This window comes from Aulonocara stuartgranti (genome assembly GCF_965226115.1).
Source record: "Aulonocara stuartgranti genome assembly, chromosome: 20".
In the NCBI taxonomy this organism is placed as follows: Eukaryota; Metazoa; Chordata; class Actinopteri; order Cichliformes; family Cichlidae; genus Aulonocara; species Aulonocara stuartgranti.
Window position 1 is genome coordinate 37,560,344 of NC_138956.1, and position 25,067 is coordinate 37,585,410.

The 25,067-nt window shown below is 48.5% G+C and overlaps 1 protein-coding gene across 8 annotated transcripts; it reads right to left on the reverse strand.

The window, feature by feature from the left end:
- Positions 1-1,374: 1,374 nt before the first annotated feature.
- LOC309697832 (uncharacterized protein) lies at positions 1,375-24,468 on the reverse strand. 8 transcript variants are annotated; one of them, XM_082520008.1, is made up of 27 exons: positions 23,508-23,717; positions 18,191-18,355; positions 17,774-17,901; positions 16,880-17,025; positions 16,589-16,742; positions 12,625-14,006; positions 11,962-12,108; positions 11,758-11,856; positions 11,404-11,665; positions 11,247-11,309; positions 11,050-11,153; positions 10,462-10,590; positions 9,394-9,501; positions 9,068-9,209; positions 8,394-8,876; positions 8,246-8,290; positions 8,092-8,171; positions 7,713-7,825; positions 7,452-7,635; positions 5,753-5,837; positions 5,518-5,663; positions 5,179-5,269; positions 4,944-5,092; positions 4,747-4,832; positions 2,704-2,773; positions 2,503-2,624; positions 1,375-2,346 (listed from the first exon to the last, which is right to left on the reverse strand). In XM_082520008.1, the coding sequence occupies exons 3-27, from the start codon at positions 17,886-17,888 to the stop codon at positions 2,115-2,117; spliced, it is 4,737 nt and encodes a 1,578-aa protein (XP_082376134.1). In that variant the 5' UTR covers positions 17,889-17,901; positions 18,191-18,355; positions 23,508-23,717; the 3' UTR covers positions 1,375-2,114. The 8 variants fall into 8 exon arrangements, with proteins under 8 accessions (XP_082376134.1, XP_082376137.1, XP_082376135.1 ...); XM_082520011.1 differs by lacking the exon at positions 23,508-23,717 and adding an exon at positions 23,315-23,501; XM_082520009.1 differs by lacking the exon at positions 23,508-23,717 and adding an exon at positions 19,324-19,376.
- Between the last annotated feature and the right edge of the window lie 599 nt (positions 24,469-25,067).

The following is a 25,067-nucleotide window of genomic DNA, read 5'->3' on the forward strand; positions in this document are numbered from 1 at the left end:
TGTGTTTGTTGCATCATATTGCTGTAACTGTTTATATGCTTTATATATTCTGAGCTAAGTTGATCTATAGTGTTACATCATATTCTATAAGGATGTTATGTGTTTGTAGACTTTCTGCCCAGTTTGACCCATTTAGCAGACGTCAGCCTGTTTAAGGCTCTGATATCTATTCTGTGTGACTTACAGCAGTTATGACATGGTCTGATTTTCTCACCCAATAAAGGAATATTTCATATATCAGTCTACTCTTCATTCTATCAGACACAGTTATCACAGCTCGTACATTTGCTTTTACACATGTATGTAAGCATTGAGCCACATTTAGTAATGACAACATATTAAACAAACAATATTTGTCTCTTATAATACATCTATATATACACTGTCACAGATACTTGTGTTTGAGTGAAGATTTAAGGTGACAGGAAACACAAATAACTGCGACTTGAATCTTTGACCCAGAGTTCAAGCTCACTGCTGTAATATATCCTGTAAAATCTCTCTCATAATAATCTGACAATAAATATAATATTGTCCATATTATATTTACATTACCAAAGTGAGATGATTTTAGTCTCATGAACAACATCAGCTGTTCTGCGCGTACTCTGAAGCGTGCGGTCGCTAAATTGGGACACAGGCACTGAAGCCGTCACACTGAAGCATTCTGGGAGTTTCGTGAATGTGGAAATAAGCACAACAGCTGTTATACCTGAGAACATAAAACGCAGCAAACTAAGTTATTGATAACGCTGCTGATTACATCACCGGCCTCTGAGGCAAGGACGCCCGCTGCCTCACCTGCCCTTGTTTCACAGGTGGGAGGGACTAAGACGCCAAGAGTCGAGGACGGGCACTTGAGTGTGGCGCCACCTCCAGGCTGTAAGCTCCACTGCTGACAAAGACACAGACGCTTCTTCAGAGTGAGATTTGATTTATGTTCTTTCATTGAAAATTAACAATTTTAAATAAAGTTACTTTAACATTTCATTAATCAAACGAAGAAAAAAACGGAGGTGATGATGTGTAACTGTGATTTAAACGCTCGAGCAACATTTGAACAGTTTGCCACGTCGGCTCGGTCTGGTTTTCCTCGCTCGCCTCAAATCCCTGAGACTGAAGTCAGAGCCGAGCTGAAAAACTGCAAACCAAACAGTAATACAGATGTAGTCAACATCCACAGATCAGTCCTGTGTGAAATATTAAGAACATACAGTGACGTGTGTCACGGTCGCACTCATAGTTTAACTGATTTACATCAACAACAGTAGAATTAAGGATTGAGGCATAATTTAAGGAAAGCACCTGGTTACAGCTTCATTACAGAAGCACACAGTTCATCAACGAGCACCACAGTAACAAAGGACCTCAGCCTTTAGGTCGTCACAATTTTATTGGAGGTAGAGTCTAAACACACCTGAGCACACAGCTGAGCACACACTGGGGTCCCGGCCTGTGTTTGAGTTTGAAATGCATGACTTCATAGTTTTTAAAAAAGGAGTAAAAAAGGTGATAAATAAAGAGCTGACATGTCCTCAGCTCTGCTGATGCCAGAGTGTCTGACACAGGTAACCTTAGACGCAGGTGTCAGATTCCTGCTCCCAGACACTGTTCAAGTGTCGCTGAATTTATTCAGCAACTTTCTTTTGCTCTGATTTATGTTTAAGTAAAAAAAAATAATCTGTTTTTCTCCTGGAAACAAGAAACATGATTAAAAATAGTTTTTCTAATTATCCTTCGCCACCAGGGGGCAGCGTGCTGACACTTTCAGTACTTCCTTTCAGCCCGTCCTCATGGCCTTTTTCACTCAATAAAGCTTACGCTTACTCACTGCACCATCTTGTGGTATGAAGTGGTATTACCTGAAAGTACACCTGGAATTAATTGAACCCAAATTTTAAAATGAATGAACCTGCAGAGGGCTCATTTGAACTGTATTAAAAGGTTTAAATTAGTTTGAAAAACATTGTTGTGCTGCTGAATCTCTCCAGCAGTGAAAGGTTCATCCATCAGCGTCGTCCTCAGGTGAGAAACCGCAGATACCTGCGCACAGACTGACACGTCAGCACTGTGTCGCTGATCAAATGACCACATCTGAACGGTAGCGCCTCCTCCTAACTCGACAGCTGCTGCTCTGCAGGGGCAGTGGAGGACTGTGAGGAGGGGGAGGAGGAGGTGGTGGCAGCTGTGGTTAGAGGAGATAAGTCCTCACAGGTGAAGTAGTCCTTCAGGGGGGCCAAGAGGTGACGGACGACGGGGACACACCACGCCTTCCCGAGCACCTTCTGCCGCTGCTGCCGGTTCATGTCCCGCACATCGGTGTAATGTTTAGGGAACCCGAAGACTCTGCAGGGAGGAAGGAGGACACCTTTAATAATCCACCCATCTAACAGGACAACACTGCTCGTGGCTCAGATAAAAACTCAGTGGATCCACAGAAATCAGCCCACAGGCTGTTAGAGACGAGTGGACGAGAGACGTTACAACCCTTCAGCCTGCTACCTTTCCAGCTCCGTGATCCACAGTTTGTCCTCTTTGCCGTTGTAGAGGACGGGAAGCTTGTTGACATTTTTTCCTTGTTTCAGGGAGTTCGCATTGGTGGTGATCGTCCTCACCTTACACATCTGGAACACAAGCATGAGAAGATCATGTGGCCGAGCAGCTGTGGACGGATCACAGCGAGGAGAAGATTCAGTCACTCACCGTGGCCTTTCTGCCCAGCTCCAAGCACTCCTGCAGGTCCAGCTTGTCGCTCTGGGTGGCTACGATGGGCCTGCGGGTGAAAAATAAAACTTTATTTAAAGCGCTTATCCGGCAACGCATTTGAACTTTTTTCCCCTTTTGGCCTTGGAGAATCTCAGTACCGTATTTTCACGACCATAAGGCGCACTTAAAAGTCTTAGATTTTCTTCAAAAAGTGCGGCGCGCCCTATAGCGCGGTGCGCCCTGTGTGTTGTAAGGAGGACGTAGTAGAGAACACCATGAGAACGTTAAAGGGTGAAGTGTGGGCGTTGATCGTATATACCGGGACAATCGCACATACCTGTATAAAAGGACAGGTATGTGCATTATGCAGGACATCGTTGTTTTAACAACCCTGAAAATGGCAAAGAGACACGCTTACGAAGCACAGTTTAAACTGAAGGCCATCAGCTACGCGGAGGAACATGGAAATCGAGCAGCGGCGAGAGAATTTAAGATTAACGAATCGATGGTTCGCAAATGGAGGAAGCTGGAAAACAAGCTCCGGCAGGTCAAGAAGACGCAGCTGAGTTTCCGCGGACATAAGGCGAGGTGGCTCGAGTTAGAGGAAAGACTCGAGCGGTGGATCATCGAGCAAAGAGCGAGCGGGAGAAGCGTTTCGACGGTCACCATTCGGCTAAAAGCAGTTTCACTAGCTGAAGAGATGAACATTGAACATTTCCAAGGAGGTCCGTCTTGGTAGCGCAGCAACTTCCAGCGGATTATAAGGAAAAGCTGGCCATCTTCCGCTCCTACTGCAGCAAACACATCGGCGACAAAAACATCCAGCCCAGCCACATCACTAACATGGACGAGGTGCCGCTCACTTTTGACATCCCGGTGAGTCACACTGTGGAGAAGAAGGGGACCAGCACGGTAGCGATACGCACAACGGGGCACGAAAAGTCTTCTTTTACTGTTGTGCTTGGCTGCCATGCTAATGGACAGAAACTGCCGCCTATGGTGATTTTTAAGCGAAAGACTTTGCCTAAAGAGAAGTTTCCAGCAGGAATCATCATTAAGGCAAATGAGAAGGGCTGGATGGATGAGGAAATGATGAAAGAGTGGCTGAGGGAGGTGTATGTAAGGAGACCAGGTGGTTTTTTCCACGCAGTTTCACTAAGAGTGGAAGGCAGCGCCGGGCGAGTTACGCCACAATTTGCCAATGGATTGTAGATGCTTGGGCTAACATGTCTGCTGGCACTGTTGTTCGAGCTTTCGCAAAAGCCGGCATCGTTTCCGAGGAGCCGCACGGCACGGAAAGTGACTCTGACAGTGAAGAAAGTGAACCTGGCATGTTTGATGGAGATTTAGCGCAGCTGTTCAATTCAGACACAGAGGATGAGGACTTCCATGGGTTTGATTGATGATAAAAATGTGAGTACCAAACTTTGTTTTGCTCCTGCTTTATTTTTAAATATGCACACTTGTATGCTTGTGTGTTGTTGATGATGACGATTACTGGTAATAGAAATGTGAGTAAGGTACCGAACTCAGGTTTGCTCCCGCTTTATTTTTAAATACGCATACGGTACTTATATGCGCCCTATGATCCAGTGCGCCTTATGTGTGTGTTAAATACAGTAAGGGCACACATAACTGAGACTGCGCCTTTTAGCACAGTGCGCCTTATGGTCGTGAAAATACGGTATTTGCTCTTATTTTGAAAGTTTCGTTGCTGCTAACCGCCACAGCCCTTCCTGTCTGCTTGGGTCGCTGTGGCCGTCCCAGAGCCGGCGTCGCTCGCAAAAGACAAACTTTTCCATCGGAAAACTTTTGTCTTCCTGGAATGAGGAAACGTGCACTCACAGAGCTCACCGGGCGTTTCCCTCTAACGATCTTTGCTTCAGATTTAATCACAGCGATTCATTAAAAGCTGCCGTCCTCTGCAGCTCCAGCTCAGCACAAACCCCACGATTCATGGAGGCCGCACTTCCAAAGAGGAAACTCCACGAAAACATGAAATATCCGACTAATATTAAAAAGATGCTAAAGCTCACGTACCTCCTCATTCCCGGGATGTTTCCCCAGAAGTAGCGAGCTCTGCGGGCCGGAGTTACGTGCATGGCGTCCACCATCACCGGGTTACACTGACGGGAAAACAAGACACAGTTTACACCTCGTCAGTTTAACTAAGGAAGCACACAGGAAGAGGAAGAGCAGAGGGTTATGGATCCAAACGGAAGTGAGTGCGTGCAGACCTCCAGGAAGCGGCAGATGCTGATTTTGTTGCAGGTGTTCATGGCGACCGTGTTCTCGTACAGCCAGAAGAACGGCCGCGGGTCGTCCTCTTTGGGCTTCAGCCACTGAAGGATGCGGTAGTAATCAAAGAAAAGCCTCCCGGTGCCCTCTGCAGGAGGGAAGTGACACAGGAACACCAACAATAACCTTTAGACCACTGACACCTGTGTGACCGGACGAGCTGCAGAAACCTACCGTAGAGGCCTTTCCTTAACGGGTTGACGATGGAGAGGTCGTTACAGGGGCTGCCGCCGATGAGCAGGTCAAAAGGTCCCCACTGCTCGAGCTGGAGGAGCAAAGAAGACGTGGTGAGAAAAGGGGGCGGGGCTTCACCGCAGCACTTTCTATATTCTGACCCGTCAAACACACTCAGTCAAATCTTCTGTCTCAGCTCAGAAAAACAAACTGGAGACGCCCTCTCAGTCTGTCCGCCACGTTGGTCTCCTGCTCGCACGGATACGTACCGCTGTGGAGACGCCAAAATAAAACAGAGCGCGTCCTCATTTGTGGAAAGAGGAATTACGAAGGACATACGCGTTCCTGAGTGATGTGCCGCACGTCTCCGATGTGGACGATCTTCCCGTCGTGGTTGACGGTGGCAACGGCGACCGAATCCTCGCAAACCTCAGAGGCGACGTATTTGTCTATTTTGATGCCCAGGACCTTGAGCACGTAGAAACCTGTCGGGACGCGGAGAAAAGAAGGGGCTGTGTGGAAAAGCAGGAGCGTATGGCCGTTTCACAGGAGCAGAAGGGCAGGTAAAGCTCACCTGTGCCGATGCCGTCGAACAGCGACAGGACTCTGACGGGTCGGCGGAGGTTTGCAGGGATGGACGGGTAGACGCGGTGAGGCTCCTGCAACAAGAAAAACAGCATCACACAAGAGCCGGCGTGATTTCTGACGAGACGACAGGAAGTCACACCTGACGCACAACACGGGGTGCTCCGATGTAAAAAAGTGTAAGTGAGTGGATCTGATGCCGACACCAACATTTTATTTCTAATTTCTATTTATCTTGAAGAGAATTAAAGTAAATGCGTCACCAACATAGTTTAAACCTCTACACAAACACACATAAAACCACAGAAGCACAGAACTCCTGACCCTGCTGCCACTGATGACTGCAGTTCACCACGTGGCCACAGGGGGCACTAGCTGTGACAGAGGGCTGCAAGGAGCTGTGTGCCGCTGCTGGCACGTCCTCTCATTTTAGTGTTCAAGTAGAAAACAAAGCTGTTTTGTTTTTTTATTTCAAAACTGCAGACATGAGCACGTTTCCCTCTGAACTCACTGAACTACCAAATAGCCCGTCCTCTGTCCTGCATTTTGTTCGTATGTAAAACACAAACGCACACTTTAGTGTTCACGTGAGTTTGTGACGCTAACACAGCCGATCCCTCAGCATGTTTGTGCTCATGTTGCCTTCATATTCAATCATTTTTGAAGATTTTAATATTGCACAACAAACAAATCGTCCCTAACAGAAAGGTCACCTCAAGGGACAGACGGCGTTATATTTCTACGGGCTGCGAGTTCGGCCCGCTGCGCTAAGCAAGCATTACTTTGACAACTGTCGGGAATAAAAATGAACTTTCTGCCACGATATGGACGAAAGAATCTGCTGTGCGAGTACCTGAGAAAACCTTTGTGTGGGAGCTACAGTTACAAAAAGGGTTACGCAACACTCTTACTTTGCAGGTTCCCTTCACACAACTAAAAGAAAGTCATGAGTAAAACTGCTTGTAGGTCTTGTAGCTTATTTGTGAGAATCAGAGTCTAACCCAGCGTATGCAATAATGTGGATATTTAAAGATGCGTGCAAATTTACACTTATGGATAATTTGCAGGGGGCAAGAAGGTCCTGAGTTCAGTTCCTCCATCGGGGTCTTTCTGGGTGGAGTTCGCATGTTCTCCCCGTGTTTGTGTGGGTTCTCTCCAGCTTCCTCCCACAGTCCACAGACATGCAGTTAGTTGGGATAGGTGGAAACACTAAATCACACCGTAGGTTGTCTGTGTGCCCTGCCACGGTCAGGAGGCGTGTCCAGGGTGTACCCCGCCTCCTGCCTTAAGACAGCTGGGATAGCCTGCAGCGCACGCCGCAACCCTGAGAAGGTTACGTGGAAGCAAATGGACGGATAATTTTTTTAGTAACGCTGTTAGTCTCCAAGCAACTGCAATGATCAGATACCCTGGGGGAGTTTAAGTCCATGTTAAAGGAAGTTCTTTTGTTTTCAATGTCGCTCTTAATTTGATGTGTTGTCAGATTTTCACGTGTTCGTACAGGATATTTTATTTGTTTTAATGTTATATACTTATGTGCTACATGTATTTGACTTTTGTTGCCATGGTGGCAGGAAATTAGATCTCAATGAGATTTTACCTGGATAACTGAATAAAGGACTAATAGAATCAGCACCTTTGAGGGCTTCCTGCACACAGATCTTTACCAAGGCTGGTTTTCCACTCACAAACTCCATGCCGCTGTCATTGGTGAAAAACTCCTGCACGCGGATGCTCCAGTCCTCTCTGGGGATCAGCGCTCTGTGGGGTCTGTGAGCCTGACACAGGTAGCAGATCCACGGGTCCTCCAGCTTCAGCGAATCAAACGTTCCCGGCCCGACGAGGATGTTCAGACAGTCCTCGCAGTAAGACCTGAGGACGGAGAACAGAGGTTAAGAACGGAGAACGTGCTGGCACATGCGGCCGAAACACTGAAAGAAGCTGAGAACCTGCAGCAGCCATCGTTGCCACACAGCAGGACGTCCATCCCGTAGCAGCAGATGGTGCAGTAGGACTGATATCCATCGCCGTCGTAACGATATAAGGTTTCTGTGAAGTTATCCTGCAGGCACACAGACACCATCACAGCCAGCTGCTCAGGAGGAGCTTGGACGTTTCGAACAACACACAGAAACAAAGGAAAACATCTGCTCAGTTCTTTAAAAGCTCTGCAGGATTCCGGTTTCTGCGTTAGGTCTACGCTGCAACCCGACACCACAAACTGCAGCAGCGTCCATGCAGCTTTAAACTGCGCGTGCTGATGGATGCACGGGTCCTTCCTCACGACTATCAGGGAGTCGAGCACCAAGCCTGAGAGCAGCTCCTCACCTTACACTTCAGGCACAGGCCGCCTTTAAACAGAGGGTGGAAGATCTCAATGTTGTCCGTCCCACAGCACAGACAGTACCCTGCAAACAGCACACGATCAAACACACGAGCGTATACACGCAAAGATTCCAGGCATGCAGCGCTGCACACTCACCCTCGATGTCCAGCTTCATGTCCACGATCGTGCTGATGATCGTCTCTGAAAGGAGCAGTGAGAGAGAGTGAGCCACGTTCACACCTGCTCAGGTGAGAGCTGACAGCGGAGGCTAACAGCTGCATCGCTAACAGCCGCCGAGCGTTACCTCTGTGCTTCTGGTCGGGCTGTGCGTAGGAGGCGGTCGGCTTGTTGACCTTGTTGTGGAGTTTGGTGTAGATCTTCTTCTTGCTCGGCATCCAATCAGACGACACGTCATCGTTCAGCTCGCCTCGCTTCTTATGAGCCTTCCTTCCTCTCCATCCCGTCTTACTCTTCCCCTTTCCTCGCCACTCCTCCTCCTCCTCCTCCTCCTCTTCTTCTTCCTCCTCCTCCTCCTCTTCCTCCTTCTTCCCCTGTCTCCCCATCTTTGACCCTCCTCCTCGAGCTTCCTTCTCCTTCCGTGCTTTGGGGCCGTGCTCCGCAGGATGACCTTCCTTTTTGTTTGCCGTTGCTGGCTTTGAGGCCTTCCTGATGGAGCTGCAGGACAGCCTCTTCAGGCACACCTCCACATCTTTCAGGTTGATGCTGGAGGAGTCAGGAGAAGAGGAGGCTTTATGGGGGAGCTTCTTCATCACCCTCGACCACCAGTCTGCAGAGGGAAATCAAACATGTGATCAAAATACATCATAAATAAGACGGAGCACGTCAAGTCTGTCCTACTCTGAGCTCCTCCTGTACAACCCCTGACCCCGCCTCCATGACTGACACAGAAACAGGCGTTCACAGGTGAGCCACACCGTGACTCCGACTCAGTCAGGCAGGTAGTATCAATGTTCTTACCGTTCTTTGGAGCGTTGGGCTGAAATCCTTCAGGCCCCGACGGCTGGAAGCCTCCCAACGCCCAGTCCAACATCTGCTTCAGCAGCTCCTCTCTGCCCTTTGGAGGAGGAGCGAACTGCTTCTTACAGCGCCGAGCCGCCTCCTGGTGCAGAGGAAGGAGGACGTGTCACATACGAGCACACAGACTTTAGTTTAGCAAAACATATTTAAAAGAACATAGTAAGAACTCAGAATAATCTCAGGTTCCGTGAAGTTTTGACCTGTTCTTTACAAAACGAGTCCAGGACTCTTCAACTCCAGTATTTCTCCTGTTTGAACAAACACACCTGCAGGGACAGGTACACGGCCTCCTGGTAGGTGTTCAGGATGTTGAAGGAGTCGGCACAAAAGTTCTGGGTGAACGCAGCGAAAGGTTTGAGATCCTGCAAACTGACCTGGGATCAGAGAGAAGGAAAACATCCATCCACCGCGGGCCGATCGGCACAGGAGAAAAGCACAAATACAGATTTTACTAATAATTTAAAGCAGAAGACAAAGAAACGACCGTCTGATCACATCTGCAGAGGAAAGGACTCAAACTCAGGGCATGCACGCACAAACGCACACACACAACCCCGTTCAGCTATCTTAGTGAGGACCTTCATTGACATAATGCTTTCTCGAGCCGCTTATCAAACCTGACCATAGCCTAACTGTACCCCTGACACTAAAACCACATTTTGAGCCTCAAAAAGGCTTCAAACTTGTGACGACCGTGTGTGTGTGTGTGTGTCCTCACAAGTATAGTAGAATGCAGATTTCAGTCCTCACAAAGATAGCTAGACAGGAACACACACACACACACCCCTCATATTTGACAGGAGGGGCTCTCTAACAGCAAATCATTTCTCTTCTTAATCAAACATAATGAGTCTAACGTGACTGAGAAAACTCAGGAGAGAGAGAGAGAGAGAGAGAGAGAGAGAGAGAGAGAGAGAGAGAGAGAGAGAGAGAGAGAGAGAGAGGAGGTGAAGCGGGACGTCAGGTGACTGTGTGTCAACAGCTGTGATTGGATGTCCCGAGAGGACGAGCGAGGGACTCAAATGAGTATAGAAAGGGGCCCAGGAAGCTCCAGGTTGGTACTTCCACTGTGATTGGCTCTGGGGGCACCAGAGGAGATGCTGACACTGAACTCTGGTTGGATCTATGACCAGCTTTGTTCTGCTTGAATTTACAATATCAATTCAGCAGGATTTGTCTCCCTGTTTCTTTATCAGAGGAGGACCGTCGGACGTCTTCATCAGTCAAGCTCTGCCCTGCGCTCTGGGTACGACTCACTGGATCAGAGCCTGGACTAAACAGAGAGCTGATCCACACTTCCTGGTTCCACAGGTCGACAGCATGGTGCGACTCACCTGTGAGGACGTCTTTTGTCCGTACCACTCCACCAGCGTCTTCCCTGGCGGTGGAGTTTCTCCTCTGCACGGCAGGACGACGGCCGGCCACAGCGCCGAGCTCCCAGCGTAACCCCAGACCAGCTCCCCCTTCAGGACAAAACACACACAGATGTGTTCACGCGAAACACTGTAAGTTTCTGTTGCCATAGCGACCAATGTGTGAGCAGGTGATTTCACAGTAAGCTAAACTGAGTCGACACCAGCAAACACACTTTGCCATCGCTGCCTTCAACAAACGCACGCCGAGTTTCACATTTTTGTACAAGACGCTGCAAAATAAGAAACTGCCACGGTGTGAAAGCGCTGAAACTTTCTGATGTCCTTAAACGCATCGTTTCATGTGACCGCCGCCTCCAAACTCAGCTTTCTGTTATTTGTTACCAACAAACTCAAACTGTCCCTGATTGAGAAGAAAAGTTTGGTGCTTGGCTGTTCAGCTGAAATGTTGTGCAGATGCGTCACACGACGGCTGCAGTGACACATCACTCATGAACACAGTAAACACAGACAGTGCTGCTAGTTAGCAGCTGGTGTGAAATGCCTTACAGGTGATTGTTCCCGCGCCGATGCTACTCGGGTCGGCGTGGCTGCCGAATCCTCGTCATCGCTGCTCATGACAAAATCAGACTTGGCCTGACGATTTCTGTGACCTGCAAACGAGACGAGAAGCGGCTGAAGCAGCTCAGCGAACAAATACAAACAGAAACGGCCCTTTCTTATTGCACCGGTGTGACATTTCTTACTGCGCAGCTGCCTCAGTCTGTCAGCCCGACACATTCTGGAAGCTTCTGTAACATCCACCACATCTGGATAAAAACAGGACACGCAGTCACTGATTAACATCAACGAGGCGTCACATCAACTTCGTGTCAGAGCTGCAAACTCCGGCGTCAGTCCTACCGGAGGAGTTTTCTGTGTCGCCCGACTCCTCCGTGCTGCTGTATTCCCTGGAACGCACAGGTGGTCTGGATTTGGTCCAGTCGCTGTCCTCCGATGAGCTCAGTTTGTCCACTTCCTGTTTCCTCTCATTATCGTGAGCTGTCTGGTGACGGACGGGTATCTTCCTCCTGCGGTTGTTGGGTCTTCTCGCCCACATCCCCGGTTCAGGCAAAGCTTTGGAGGCTTCTCGGCTGTCAGGAAGTGTCTTGGGGATGTTCGACACCTTGGGATTAAAGCAAAGACAGAAAAAAGGGAAATTATTTATCCCTTCCCACCTGGGTCGTGTGGGCCACTCACATGGCTTTGACCTCTCACCTTAGCAAACACCTGGGTCCGGTGCAGCGAGCTCGGCAGGGCCAGGAGGGTCAAAATGAGCCTGCGCAGCGTCGAGCCGGGGCTGACTTCGCTCACCATCTGCAAACAGACACGCGTCGTCTCGGCTCACGCACAGAGCTTTTATCCATGTATTTACTGCAGTAACCAGACGTGTGGACGTTCAGGCCACGCTGGTGCTCTCACCTTTGCCCAGGAAGTAGCTTCTCCACTTCTCGTCGCGTGAGTCAAACTGAGGTAGTCGTCCTGAAGTTGATCGGCTTCTGAAGAGGCGGGGTCACACAGACGCAGCTCTACCGCCATCTCTGACAGCACGCTGCTGGATAGCTTATTCTGAGGACAGGATGTTGCATTGCAGAGTCATTAGCAGCAGGTACAGACGGCATCTTATGAACACAGCGTAACAAAGTGACCTTTAAAGTGCACAAATCCTGCAGCCTGACAGCAGCTCACAGGAGCAGCCAGGACCGTGTGTGGGTCAGAGCATCTGGCTAATCTACCTACAGCACACATGTACTGGAAGCTCTCTCTCTTTGGGGAGCTGGCGCCCTGGTTATCGTCGCCGCCCTCAGGTCTAAACGTCATTTGAATCGACTACTCAGGAAATCAGAGACAAATACCATGTGCAGAATAATTTGGTGTATATCAAAGCAGCTTTGATTTCACACACTCGAAGGTGATTCATGATAAAGTAAAATGCAGATTTGAGGAGGGAATCCGACTACGAGCCAGGAAAATCCTGCTGCAGCCGCTTTTCTTAGACTACAAGTCGGCCGGGAATCAAACCAGCGACCTTCAGTGTACCAGCCCTGCTCTGCCTCCAGCAGCACACAAACAAAGGCGTCTTACGCTGACTCTGTGAGGGTCTTTCTGGACGAGGGTGATGTTCCTCAGCGCCGAGTCTCCGAGCTGCTCGGGAACGCTCTCGACCACGCTCCGCAGCGCCGCCTGGTAAAACACCCGCGCGTCCTTCATGAAGTCGGCCCTCTCCTCGTCGTCCAGATCCACGGCCGGGGTGGCCCGCAGGAGGTTTTTGACTCGAGCGCCCACTTTCACCTCGGCTGCGGGCAGCAGCTTCGCCTCGCTGCTGAGCAGCTTCACGTCTCGCCTCCTGAGAAAGTCGTCGAGGGCGGCCGGCTGCAGGACCCTCGCCGCGTACGAGTGAAGCAGCACGAGCGTGAGCTGCAGCTCCACTCCGACATTCGCAGAGCCATACTGCTGCAGCTCCTGGAGCGCCCGGAGCGGCTCCAGCGCGTAGGCGAGGAACAGGAAGTGTAGCTCAACTTTCGGATCGGTCAGCCGGACGGTGATTCGCTGGGTGCTGATGCGCTCGGCGTCCACGGCCAGCGCCTCAAGTTTAAAATACTCCACCAAATCCGTCCAGCAGCCCGCCATCTTCTGCACGGCGTGGATGAAGAACAAGCACTGCGAGGAGACGGGGCGGGACAGGTTGTGGTGCTCCACGTCCGCAAACAGCTCCTTCAGGCTGTCGTTGATGGAGGCGCAGGTGGAGTAGTGACGGTGGATGTCTTTCACCAGGTCGACCACGTGACTGAAGGATGTGAGGAGTCCGGCCTGGCACGCTCGTCCCGCCATCCCAGGAAGGCCGCAGAGCGATACCAAGCTGGGGCTGAAAAGCCGGAGCTGGGCTTCAAACCTCCGGCTCACCTGTGGGGGCGGAGCATCACAGTAAAACACAGCCAGGTTGGAGAGAGGAAGGCCAGCCTCCGTCAGCGCCTTCATCAGAAGGTCTGGATCTGACTCCGGGGCTCCGACTGCCGAATCCACGCTGAGCTGCACCGCGAGCAGCGCCCTCACCACGCTCGCACCCGAGCAGCCGTCGAAGTAGCCAATCAGGACGATGCTCGTCCTCCGGCCCCCGCCCAGCTCCACCCCGACGTGCAGGTACAGGCAGTACGGTGTGCTGCGGAGCGCGTTGATGATTTGGCCGGTCGGCGTCAGGTCCACGTCATCGCGGCAGTACTGTTTACTGAATCGCAGCAAAACATCGCCCTCGTCCACCAAGGAGTCTGTTGACTCCGCCTCCTTCACCTGCTCAGGCGGAACACACTCGTCTATGTTTGTTACCGACTCCATCGTCAGGTCCACCACGTCGTCCTCGTCGTCGGAGATCAGCGAGATTACATCATTTGCTTTTTCTTGCTCTATGGTTTTACTGTCCGTCGTCACGGTGACGGCGAGTTTCTGATTCGGCAGAAGAAATGCACCACCTGCGGGGGGGGGGGGGGGGGGGAAAGAGTGTTAGGCGACAGCTTTGAAGTGAAGGTTCACATATTAAACTTCTGGCTTTAAAACGAGCAGCGAAACATTAAAGCTTCAACGTTTCCAGTCGTGCTGACGATCTTTACCGTTTGTTAGCGTTTCTGACCCACTTTTATAAACTATTACATAAAAGATATTAAATAAATGAAATAGCCTGTGGCAAATGTTTTAGTGTTGTCTGGTCACTATACATACTCTATGCAAAGTATAAAAAATGATATTTTCACAAACAAACTTCTTGTAGTTTTGCGACATGGTGCTGCTTTACGGCAAAGATGTGCGGATCGATCCTGAAATATCGATTCCTCCGATATCAGTCATTTATGTTCTAGAATCGATTCTCACATTAAAATATTGATATTTTAGTAATTTAGGGTAAATTTGTAGTTTATCATTAACACAGTGGAAAGAAACTATAACATTCGGATCGTCTACACTGGAAGGAACTACTTCCTCTTCCGCCTTTCATAGTCATGTGCGAAATACGGCTGCATAACTGTGTGGCAGCCCCTGGCGTGCGCACTCACAACAACGGCTGAGCGTAAATGGAGTCATGTGTGGACGTGTTTTACCTCCACAAACAGCCAAGACGCAGTTTGCGATGTGGCAAGACAGTGAGGTTTCGTGGCAGCTCCACTGACCTCATCAAACACCTCAGAATAAATCATATCACAGAATATGACGAGCTTATGTTGAGGCGAACTGAAGAGGAGGAGAGGGACAGGTGCTGCTAGGGCGAGACAGACGTCTGTGGCAGAGTCCTTTAGTGCTGAACATGCTCAAATGGCAGGTTTTTTATAAGTATACAAGTTATACAAGTAATCTGATGTCCTGTAATCATTATGAAGCTATATTATTACAATTACATAATACAATGATATATTGTATTATGTAATACAATGAAACATCAAGTTTTTGTATCGGTATCGGATCAGTATCGTCGATACCACCCTGAATTTTACTTGGTATGAGATCGGAAAGGAAATCAGTGGTAAATGGCCTGGATTCGAATACACTACATCCAGTCATCCACACACTGGTGATGGCAGCTACATTGCAGCCACAGCCACCCTGGGGCGCACTGACAGAGGCAAAGCTGCCGGACACTGGCGCCACCGGGCCCTCTGACCACCACCAGTAGGCAACGGGTGAAGTGTCTTGCCCAAGGACACAACGACCGAGACTGTCCAAGCCGGGGCTCGAACCAGCAACCTTCCGATTACAAGGCGAACTCCCATCGCTTGAGCCACGATCGCCCCTGGTATCGCACATCACTGCTTTACGGTAACTCAAAAACGATGGACGCTTGACAGGTTGCAGCTTCATGCCCGGACATGCACCAGGCAGAGACGGCTGCACAGGCAGCCCAAGAAGAAGCACTTTTACCAAAACGGGGTAGGTCTGTGATTTGGTTACTTGTTGGGTTCAACAGCACCAACACGGAGCAGAAGACGCCCATTTGTAAGCTATGCTATAAAACTATTCCTGCGCCCAATGGCAACACAACAAATCTCTTGTATCACCTACAGAAGGCCCACGAAGAAGAATCCAGAGAATCCGAGCTAAACCAAGCTGTGGAACGACGGGAGCAAGTTGGGAAAGAAAAACTATACCAGCTGAAGATGCAGCAGCCTTTCACACGAGGCCCGTATGAGAAAACGTCCCAGCGCCATAAACAAATCACAGGCGCCGTCTCGCGTTGCATTTGTAAAGGCATGGCCCTGTTTATGTAGTTGAGAAGGACGGCTTTCGTGACCTCGTCAAAGTCCTTGATCCGAGGTACGTTATGCCCGGTCGTAAGCACTTCAGTAAAGTCGAGTTGCCTCGCTTATACGAAGCATGGCGGCCAAAGTAGAGCAGGATGTTTGCAGTGTCGTGCATTAAGCCTTGGCTGCTGACCTGTGGACGAGCAGAGATACGCAGCCCTGCATGAGCGTAACCATCCGCTTCATTAACGAAGACGCCGCGCTCGCTGTTGACAGACTGCGGACTTCCCACATGACCACACTGGAGTCATGTTAGCCCAAGGTATGAGTCTGCCGTCGCTACGTATTTACTGTGCATAAAGTACATTATGTGCGTATATACGTGCACGTAGTACTAGTATACATACACACATTAGTTTTACTAGCATATATGATATGCATGTTAGTAAAACAAATATTTTGGGCAGAAAACCTTGAAACTGTTGTGCACTTTAAAAAGTTCATTTTAAATGTATGATTTTGAAAATAAAGAAGGCCACAGCTGTTTTCCTTTGATGCGTTTATATTGCTGCACTAAAATGCACGTTTCTCATTTGTGACAGTTCCTTTAAACCTTCAAAATAAAGTTGGAGAAAAGTGAGCAATGACATCTGTCACACTTTTCAGAGAATAAGTGGAAACATTGCGGTATATCGTGATATATATCGTTATCGTGATATAAAATAATTCACATCGTGATAAATATCTTTTCAATATCGCCCAGCACTAGTTCCCAGCATCGGTTTCCCTGAAAACACGCTGTGTGACACCTGTGCGAGACACACCTAGGTCAGCAGGAACCAGGCTCTGTCCTCCTCTAGCTTCCAAGGCGTTGTACTCCCTGCCATCATTGTTCTCGTCGAAGAAGATCTTGAACCACTGGAGGAAGGTCAGAGCCACGGCCGAGTTCCTCTTCATCAGCGACTCGATGGGGATGTGCTAGGCAGAGCAACAGAGGATCTTTAGGTGCGTGTTTCTATCAAAGAACGAGCGCCAAGTCATCCTGCTGTTTCTAACACAGGTGTGCAGCGAGCACTCGCTTTAATGTCGGGACCTGAAAGCGCTGCAACACTCACTCTGATCACTCCGGCCTTCCTGAAAGCAGCCTGCAGCAAGGTGAAGTTGTGCAGAGAGTGCATGATGGTGTCGCACTGGAACTGGACCCTGGAGAGGTCCAAGGAGCCGGGAAACAGCCAGTCCATCAGCTGGCAATAAGCCGCACCTGGATACAAACAGAGCAGGAAGTATTACACATCATTTATATTATTAACACGGCTTTATCTTTACACTGGTCAAACTGGCTTTTCCTCGTTGCCTGTCATATATGTCCTGTTCCTGTTGCGGGGACACATGACCTGAGTTTCTAATGATGGGCCCAGTGCAGGGTCAGGGAAACCCTGTAAGCCACACACTCGGGCAGCACAGGTTTTTCCTTTGCTCTCCTTCCTGCTCTGTGTAAATAGTCTTACTCATGGTTTTCTTTTCACAACATGCACCACGAGGCACACCTGCTCAGTAAGAAATGATAGCAAGAAAGCTGGGCCACCGTCCACAAACACAGTAGTCCTTTTTAAGAAATGAGTCCTCGTCAGAGGGACAGCTCAGAGTCAGAGGCTGACACTGTTTCAGCATGTGCAGAGGACGGAAGCTGAAGATGAAGCCGCCAAGCAGGAGGAAAAGAGGAAGACCTCAGGGGAGGTTCATGGATGTAGAAAAGGAGGACAGGCAGAGGGTTGGTATGACAGAGGAGGTGGAGGCAGATCCTCCACTGTGGAGACCCCTAAAGGGAGCAGCCGAAAGAAAAGAATCCAAGGAAAGGAGGAAAGAATAGGAGTGATGTGCGAGTGCCTGTTGGTTTCTGTTAGCCAACCACAGATGGGCTCAGGAGGACGGAGAACTCCACGTGAGAAGTAAGGCGGAGGCTGTTAGCAATGTACCAGCATCAGCCATGCCTGTTAAAACACACCCACCTGTGCATGCCTGCTCCACCTTGGTGAAGCTCGTCTGTAAGGTTTCGTTTAGCCACGCCAGCAGCTCGTAGCGATTATACAAAAACGTCCCGTTCAGGGTCACATGCACCGCCATCTCCGAAAGGCACCTGCACACACATCACAATGTTTTTAAAATCATACATCAATGCTGCAGCCCTGCACAGACTGGCGACCTGGCCAGGCTCTACCCCGCCTTTAGCCCCATGATAGGCTCCGGCTGGAGGGATGATACATGAGGCAAAACAAATATTACTGAGGCATGCATTACACAAGAGCCTGATGAAGTCAGAGTGACATTTACACACGTAAGAACACTCATGCAGTAATATTTTCCTGTAAGCGCCCCGAAACGAGCCCACGTGTTTGCACAAATGTCTGTCCAGAAGGTTTACTAACAGTTTGAAAGAGCCCGATCTCCCTCTGCAGACCTCCGTCACAGCGTCACGGACACCGGGGTCACACAGTGCTGCTTCAGGGGCTGACCTCTTCCTCTGTAACGACTTCTTCGTGAAAGCGTTGCATTTAGGGTCCCATTAAAATGTCGTTTACTTCACATTCAATCTATAGAATGGAAACGAACGAAATGAACACGAGCGCATTCTAGGCGAAGTTGGAATTCCCGAGTTTCCAGCCGGAATCTTCAACTGTAACCTCCCCTCAAGTCTAATTTACAACTCGGCGTAGCCCTGCCCACCCCGAGTTAACGTGCAAAAACAAAAACACTTCGTTGTATTGCTAAAGACGCAATCTTGCGACAGACAAAACCTTAACACCGGGACGCACGCATCGGAAATTCCAAAGTTACCGGAACGCAGCACACATTCACAGTGGCCTCTACACCAATCAGAGCAGAGCGGGGGTTATTCTAGCCAATAGAATCAATGGAAGCGGCACCGATGCGCTCTTAAATTTGTTTCCGGAAACTAACACGTGGGGCTGCCGTCGGAATAAAAACAATCTGATCTCAGGTCAGCTGGAGTCATGGTTGCATGTGTGATAAAGTGCGGCTAACAATACAATAGCAACTACAGCATTTAACGGCAATAACACCGCTACCGTTTAGAAATTGTCTCGGAGTTTAAGCGGTCACTCGGTGGTCAGCTACTTTTGTTCACACCCCCACTTTCATTCAGCTGACTTTTACTCTGAGTTCCCAAAAAGATGATTCTGTTCATCTGGACGTTTTCAGTGGGAAAAACGTTTCGCCACACATTCAAGTGCCAGATAGTTTCCCACCTTATAAACAGCACTTTTGCACAATGCCTTAAACTAGCCCACTGAACGAACAATGGCTGTGAGGTCAGCTACATGATCATCATTTACTCAGAGACCTTAATAACACAGCGAGATATCCGCATTAGCTCGCGACGCTGACTTACAACATCAGTACAAGTTTACGGCAAAGTCACAAACGGCCTGTGCGCTCCCGACGGTTTATTCTAGAAGAAATGTACAGTTTTCGTTTAAAATCATGGTGAAACCTTTAGCGAATTCATGCAACAGGCTGCTAACAAACATGGTGGACTTACCTTCTCTGCTCAGCTCGCTCTGACCGATTCAAATACCAAAGAAGTCAGCCTCGACGACCCCCAAAACCCACCCAGCCCTCTGCCGCGGAAAAAAAGCGGGTGTTTGACCTAGTCACTCAATTTAAAAACAGCCAGAAGTGTGAATAAAATAAAGGCCCACGCCCTTTAACACCACAGGGGTCGAAATTTAACTTTAAATACCAGCTAGCCAAACTCTTTGGTTATGTTAATGTCGCTGTTACTGAAACATCCGGTTCTACAGCTGCTAGCTGCAGTTAGCTTTAGCTCCTAGCGTCACACTAGGCGACATCGGAGTTAGCAGATTTTCCGGTTGGCTGTTCCGACAGCGCTGCTCCACGAAAAAATAGCTTTTATTTAAGCTAACCGTTTACACTATTTAAGACAGAGTAGTACAGTTGTAGAGCTCTACGGAGAAACCCCAACAATCAGTACTTTGGCGACAGTGGGAAGAAAAACCTTTAACAGGAAGAAACCTCCAGCAGAGCCAGACTCAGGAAGGGAGGAAAAAAGACATGCTGTGGATGAGAGCCAGAGAGTGATTAATAATTCATAATTAAATGCACAGTGGTGTGTAAACACATAGTATGTTATTTTATCTTATTCTATTCTAGTGTATTTCTTCATTTTTGCTGTTTGTAACTTTGTACTGTCCAATTTCTGCTGTGACCCAACAAATTTCCCACGTGTAGGAGTAATAAAGGTTTATCTTATCTTAAAAGGGGTGAGAGAAGGATAAATACTTAGTGCATCATGGGACTCAGCCTACACTTTTGCAGCATTGCTAAGGGAGGATTCAGGGTCACCTGATCCAGCCCTGACTACATGCTTTAGCCAAAAGGAAAGTTTGAAGAAAGGAAGGCAATAAAAGAAAAGGATAGGGAAGGAACAGGGAGAAGACAGGAGAAGGAAAGAGGAAAATACAATCAGTGGGTAGAGGAGAAAACAGGGAGCATGGGAAGAGTACAAGGAGTGAAATTAAAAAAGTGTGCGCTTCCTCTCAAGAGCATGGAATAATCCCCAGGCCACACTGCAAAGAAGAGTGAGTGGGAGCTAGCTCATAGTGGCTATGCCTCCCTGAGGCAGCAGAACAAGAACTGGCTCCTCTTACCAAGAGGTTCAACAGCATCACAAAATAATATTAAGGGCTTCTCACAAAAGGTTGGCTGAGTAGGATACTATTGGTTAAAAAATTTCACTAAGCACCACGCAAGGCGTGGCATACAAAACCATGAATTGCTCTCAGCTGCAAGGGCCGCACCACTGAACAAGCAGGTGGTCAGTCAGTGGTTTCCAGTTTATGACAACCTGCTCTGCACTCCCAGCCTCGAGGGCATGCCTTCCCATATGTATGGAACTGCGACGAGTCTGGTCCACAAAACCAGTACTCCTTAACCAAGGTGCTTGGAGTGATTGGCCAACCATGTCTGGAGGTCTGTGCAGGTGAGAAAGGTGAAACTACCACCTGCATGGCAGCCTTCAATGCAGAATGCATTTTCAGTCAAACTGTGATTATGTTTAAAGGGAAGTGGCTACGATGTGAGTGGCTCCAACAGTGCCCTGAGAATGTTACTGTTCAGGTCTCAGATAATGGCTGGATTAATGATGTCTTCCTAGAATGGGCTCAGTTGTTTGTTCAGTCATTACCTAAGGATGATGCCAGAGATCTAGATGGACTTGCAGACCCCAGACAGCACCAGCACCAACAAGCAGACCCCAGACAGCACCAGCAATCAGATCCCAGACACCACCAGCACCAACAAGCAGACCCCACCAGCACCAACAAGCAGACCCCAGACAGCACCAACAAGCAGACCCCAGACAGCACCAGCACCAACAAGCAGACCCCAGACACCACCAGCACCAACAAGCAGACAGCACCAGCACCAACAAGCAGACCCCAGACACCACCAGCACCAACAAGCAGACAGCACCAGCACCAACAAGCAGACCCCAGACACCAACAAGCAGACCCCAGACACCACCAGAACCAACAAGCAGACCCCAGACACCACCAGAACCAACAAGCAGACCCCAGACAGCACCAGCACCAACAAGCAGACCCCAGACACCACCAGAACCAACAAGCAGACCCCAGACACCACCAGCAATCAGATCCCAGACACCACCAGCAATAGCAAGCAGACCCCACCAGACCCCACCAGCTCCAGCACCAACATCCAGACCCTAAAATCCCTCAGCCCCATTCATCCCCCTGCAGCGGTATCTGAGGTGCCCTCAACCTTTACATTCTTGGATGGTTGGATCTGAAGAAATAACAGTCAACTTTGAATGTGTTCCTGAGATAGAGATGGCCTTTAACCTGTTCACACCAAAGGAAGAGCCATCAACCTGAACTTGTATTACATTCAGTGATCTGTGTGTCCAACCAAAACAACAGAGGACTGTCAGAAAGAGGGCCAAACCTCTGTCATTTGTCTTCACAAGCGATGGACACGTAGACTACGTTTCCACCAAGGCAGTGCAAACTAAAAAGATAGAAAAGACCAGAAGAAGCAAAGGTGCAAAGAAGGATGACGTGCCCTGCAAAGCATGTAAGGCAGTCTATGGAGACAAAAGTGACCCAAAGGCCAGTGGGGAGTGGATCAGCTGTGGGAACCGCAGCGCCTGGTTCCATGAGACGTGTGGAGAAGAAAGTGGCATCTATGCTGACGATGGATTCTTCTGTAAAGACTGTCTCTAAAATAGAACATACAGTTCTTGTGAAAATGTTGTAATAATTAACTAATTCTAGTTATTTTTAATGCCAGTGTTTTTATTCATGAATTATTAAATCAACACTTGAATGTGTTCATATTTGTTAAAATGAGTTCAAATCAAAGCTGACTGATAAAGTGGCCCACTTTACCCTAAAACACTGCTCATCTCAAAAATGTTTCAAAAGCTATAGGACCTGAATAATTATAATTTATGAAATTAAATCAAGGTTTACATATTGAAAACAACTCATTAACAACAAAAACACAATTCAGTCTCACTTAGTGCTTATTTTGCAGTTTACCAAATTTGCCAAAAAATATGAAATTTGCCAAAAAGTGTCCCAGTTTAACTGATTTCACCCTGGAGATAGTGTCTGTCTCCCGAAACCAAACTGGAAGCTGGTTCCACAGAAGAGGGGCCTGAAAACTGAAGGCTCTGCCTCCCATTCTACTTTTAAATACTCTAGGAACAACAAGTAGGCCTGCAGAGCGAGAGCGAAGGGCTCTAATAGGGTGATATGGTACTACAAGGTCATTAAGATAAGATGGGGCCTGATTATTTAAGACCTTGTATGTGAGGAGCAGGATTTTGAATTCTGGATTAAACAGGAAGCCAATGAAGGGAAGCCAAAACAGGAGAAATATATTGCAGAATTTTGGATCAAATAAAGTTTTTTTAGGGAATTTTATAATGATAATAATAGTAATCAGTTACAGTAGTCCAGCCTAGAGTAATCAAGTCATGAACTAGTTTTTCAGTGTCACTAATTGCTTCCTTGGCGCAGTAGTTAGTCTCAGATGGTCTCACCACCTCTGACTTCTGACCTCAGCTCGGTTTTTGCCCTCGCACCGTGACCAATTTTGGCGTGGAAGATGATGTCAGCGTTTCAACCACCTTTGGTTCCTTCAGGTTCTCAGAAGTTGTGGTTTTAGTGGACTACAGACGTCAATCTTGTCTTTTTGTGAGATAAATCACGATCTCTGTCTGTTCTGTGTTGTGAGATATTTCATTCTTTGCCTGTTGTCTGAGTTACCTGGTTGTGCTCAGAGGACAACACATCTACTCTGATTGGAACAGTTTTCTGATGGGGCTCCACAGGGTTATGTGTTCGGACTGCTGAGTTATTATCACAGTGAGCAAAAGCAAAATAAAGTCTTAAAATTACACATAAAATTAACCAGCTTAAGAATTTTTTTTTTCTAATGGCAACTAGATGAATATTTAAGTCACAGTGCTGCTTGCTGATCATCACCTCTCTTCCTAACCTAGCTCCAACAACTCTTTCCCAAATCTTCCCGGTGTGGCTCATCAGCTTTATCCCTCTGTAGTGACTACAGCTCGGCTCGGAGATTGTGTCAAACATCTCAGAAAGAAAGCCACTGCACTTCTTTAAGTTTAGCAAAGACGAAGCTTCTTCACTTCTGAGGTGAAACGACTTCACAAACCGTAAAGCAGTCCAGCCGCTTTGGTTCCACACTCCTCAGACCACCATGACCGGATGACTGCGAGCCTACAGACCTAAGCCTGGTCACAAAGCTCTCGCTCCTACACACCTGCCTCCACCTCTGCTCTAAGGTTATGTACGATCTGTAGCCAGTGGCCTGGCTGTGTGCTGCCGTCTGTGATTGGAAGAAGAGGCTTGAAAAGGAAGTTATGAACGGCTGTGTGAAAGTGAAAGAAACTAGAAACAGACGACTTGAGCGCCCTCTGCTGGAATCAAGTTAAACAGCAGCACAGACTCGCTGTGATTAACCAACGAAATTAGTTTAATCGGGATTTTAAAGAGTTTTAAAGAGTCTACTTAGCACAGCTGTACTCTTCCGTTTGTGTGAGGTTCACTGATATCGCTGCTGGGTGGGGGCAGAGACCCTGTTTACCTGTCGGAGCTGTGGCGCTGGCTTCCTGCCGGTGTGTGGTGGGCTTCCTGCTCGCTGGGTGTGTGCTGGTCCATATCTTCTATGAGGACCCCCGCTGTTTGTTTGCCGTGCTCTGCAGAGCTGCCGTCTCAGTTTGTCCCACTTTAACCTTTTTAAAGAACAACGCCCGACGTCCAAGGGCAGAGGGAGGGGGTGCAGGGCTGGAGTCCAGGTGAGGCTGAGGATGCCCCGGAGACAGGAGTGGTGGGAAAAGCTCGCCGGCCCTGTTTGATAAGCTGCGGTTCCCTGAATGATCCGGAGGTTACAGGCCGTGGTCTCCGGCAGGACTCGCTGACTCTGTCAGGTGTTTCCGGATTCTCCTTCCTACAGGTGAGCGCAACTGATGTGCGCAGTAGAATCATACTGTCCTGCTAACCCAGAAGCAGCTTCCTGTCATGTTTGATGTCCAGATAAGTGACTCCGAGTTTCCTGCGTTTATTTTACCGAGCCTCCGCCCCGCTGCTTCCCACTTGACCTCTTCCTCTTTTTGTCTCCTCCCAGTGGAAGCTGCTGTGGATGGTTTGGCCCCTGCTGAGGGGCGAGTCTAGGGCTACGTTCACACTGCAGGTCTTGATGCTCAATTCCGATTTTTTGATCAAATCCGATTTTTTTGTCTGCTCGTTCACACTACAAATAAAATGCGACAGCAAACGCGCTCTAGTGTGAACTCTCAAAGCGGCCCGCATGCGCAAAAGAAGATGTCACACACAACGCGCTCTGTTTAGACCCAGACCAACAGTATGTTTGACTGATGGCCCTTAATATAAAGACTTCGGACTTTACGTTTCCCAATTTTTGCTTTAAGTTGTTTTGTTATTTACATAATAATGTAAATTTACATAATACTTTACATAATATTTACATAATAATGTAAATAACCTAATAATGATCCTTATTGCTGTTTAAGAGAGGAGCGGTGCTTCAAAGGATAGCTGCAGATTTCTGTCAGAATCTGCAGATTATACAGCACAAAGAAAATGTTCACGTTGTCTTCCCAACAGTTTCACTGACATCTACGCTGGATGGCCAGGAAGTGTTCGCGATGTCGTATCGGGCGCTTCTCTGGCGCTGATAATTGGCTTCAGTCTT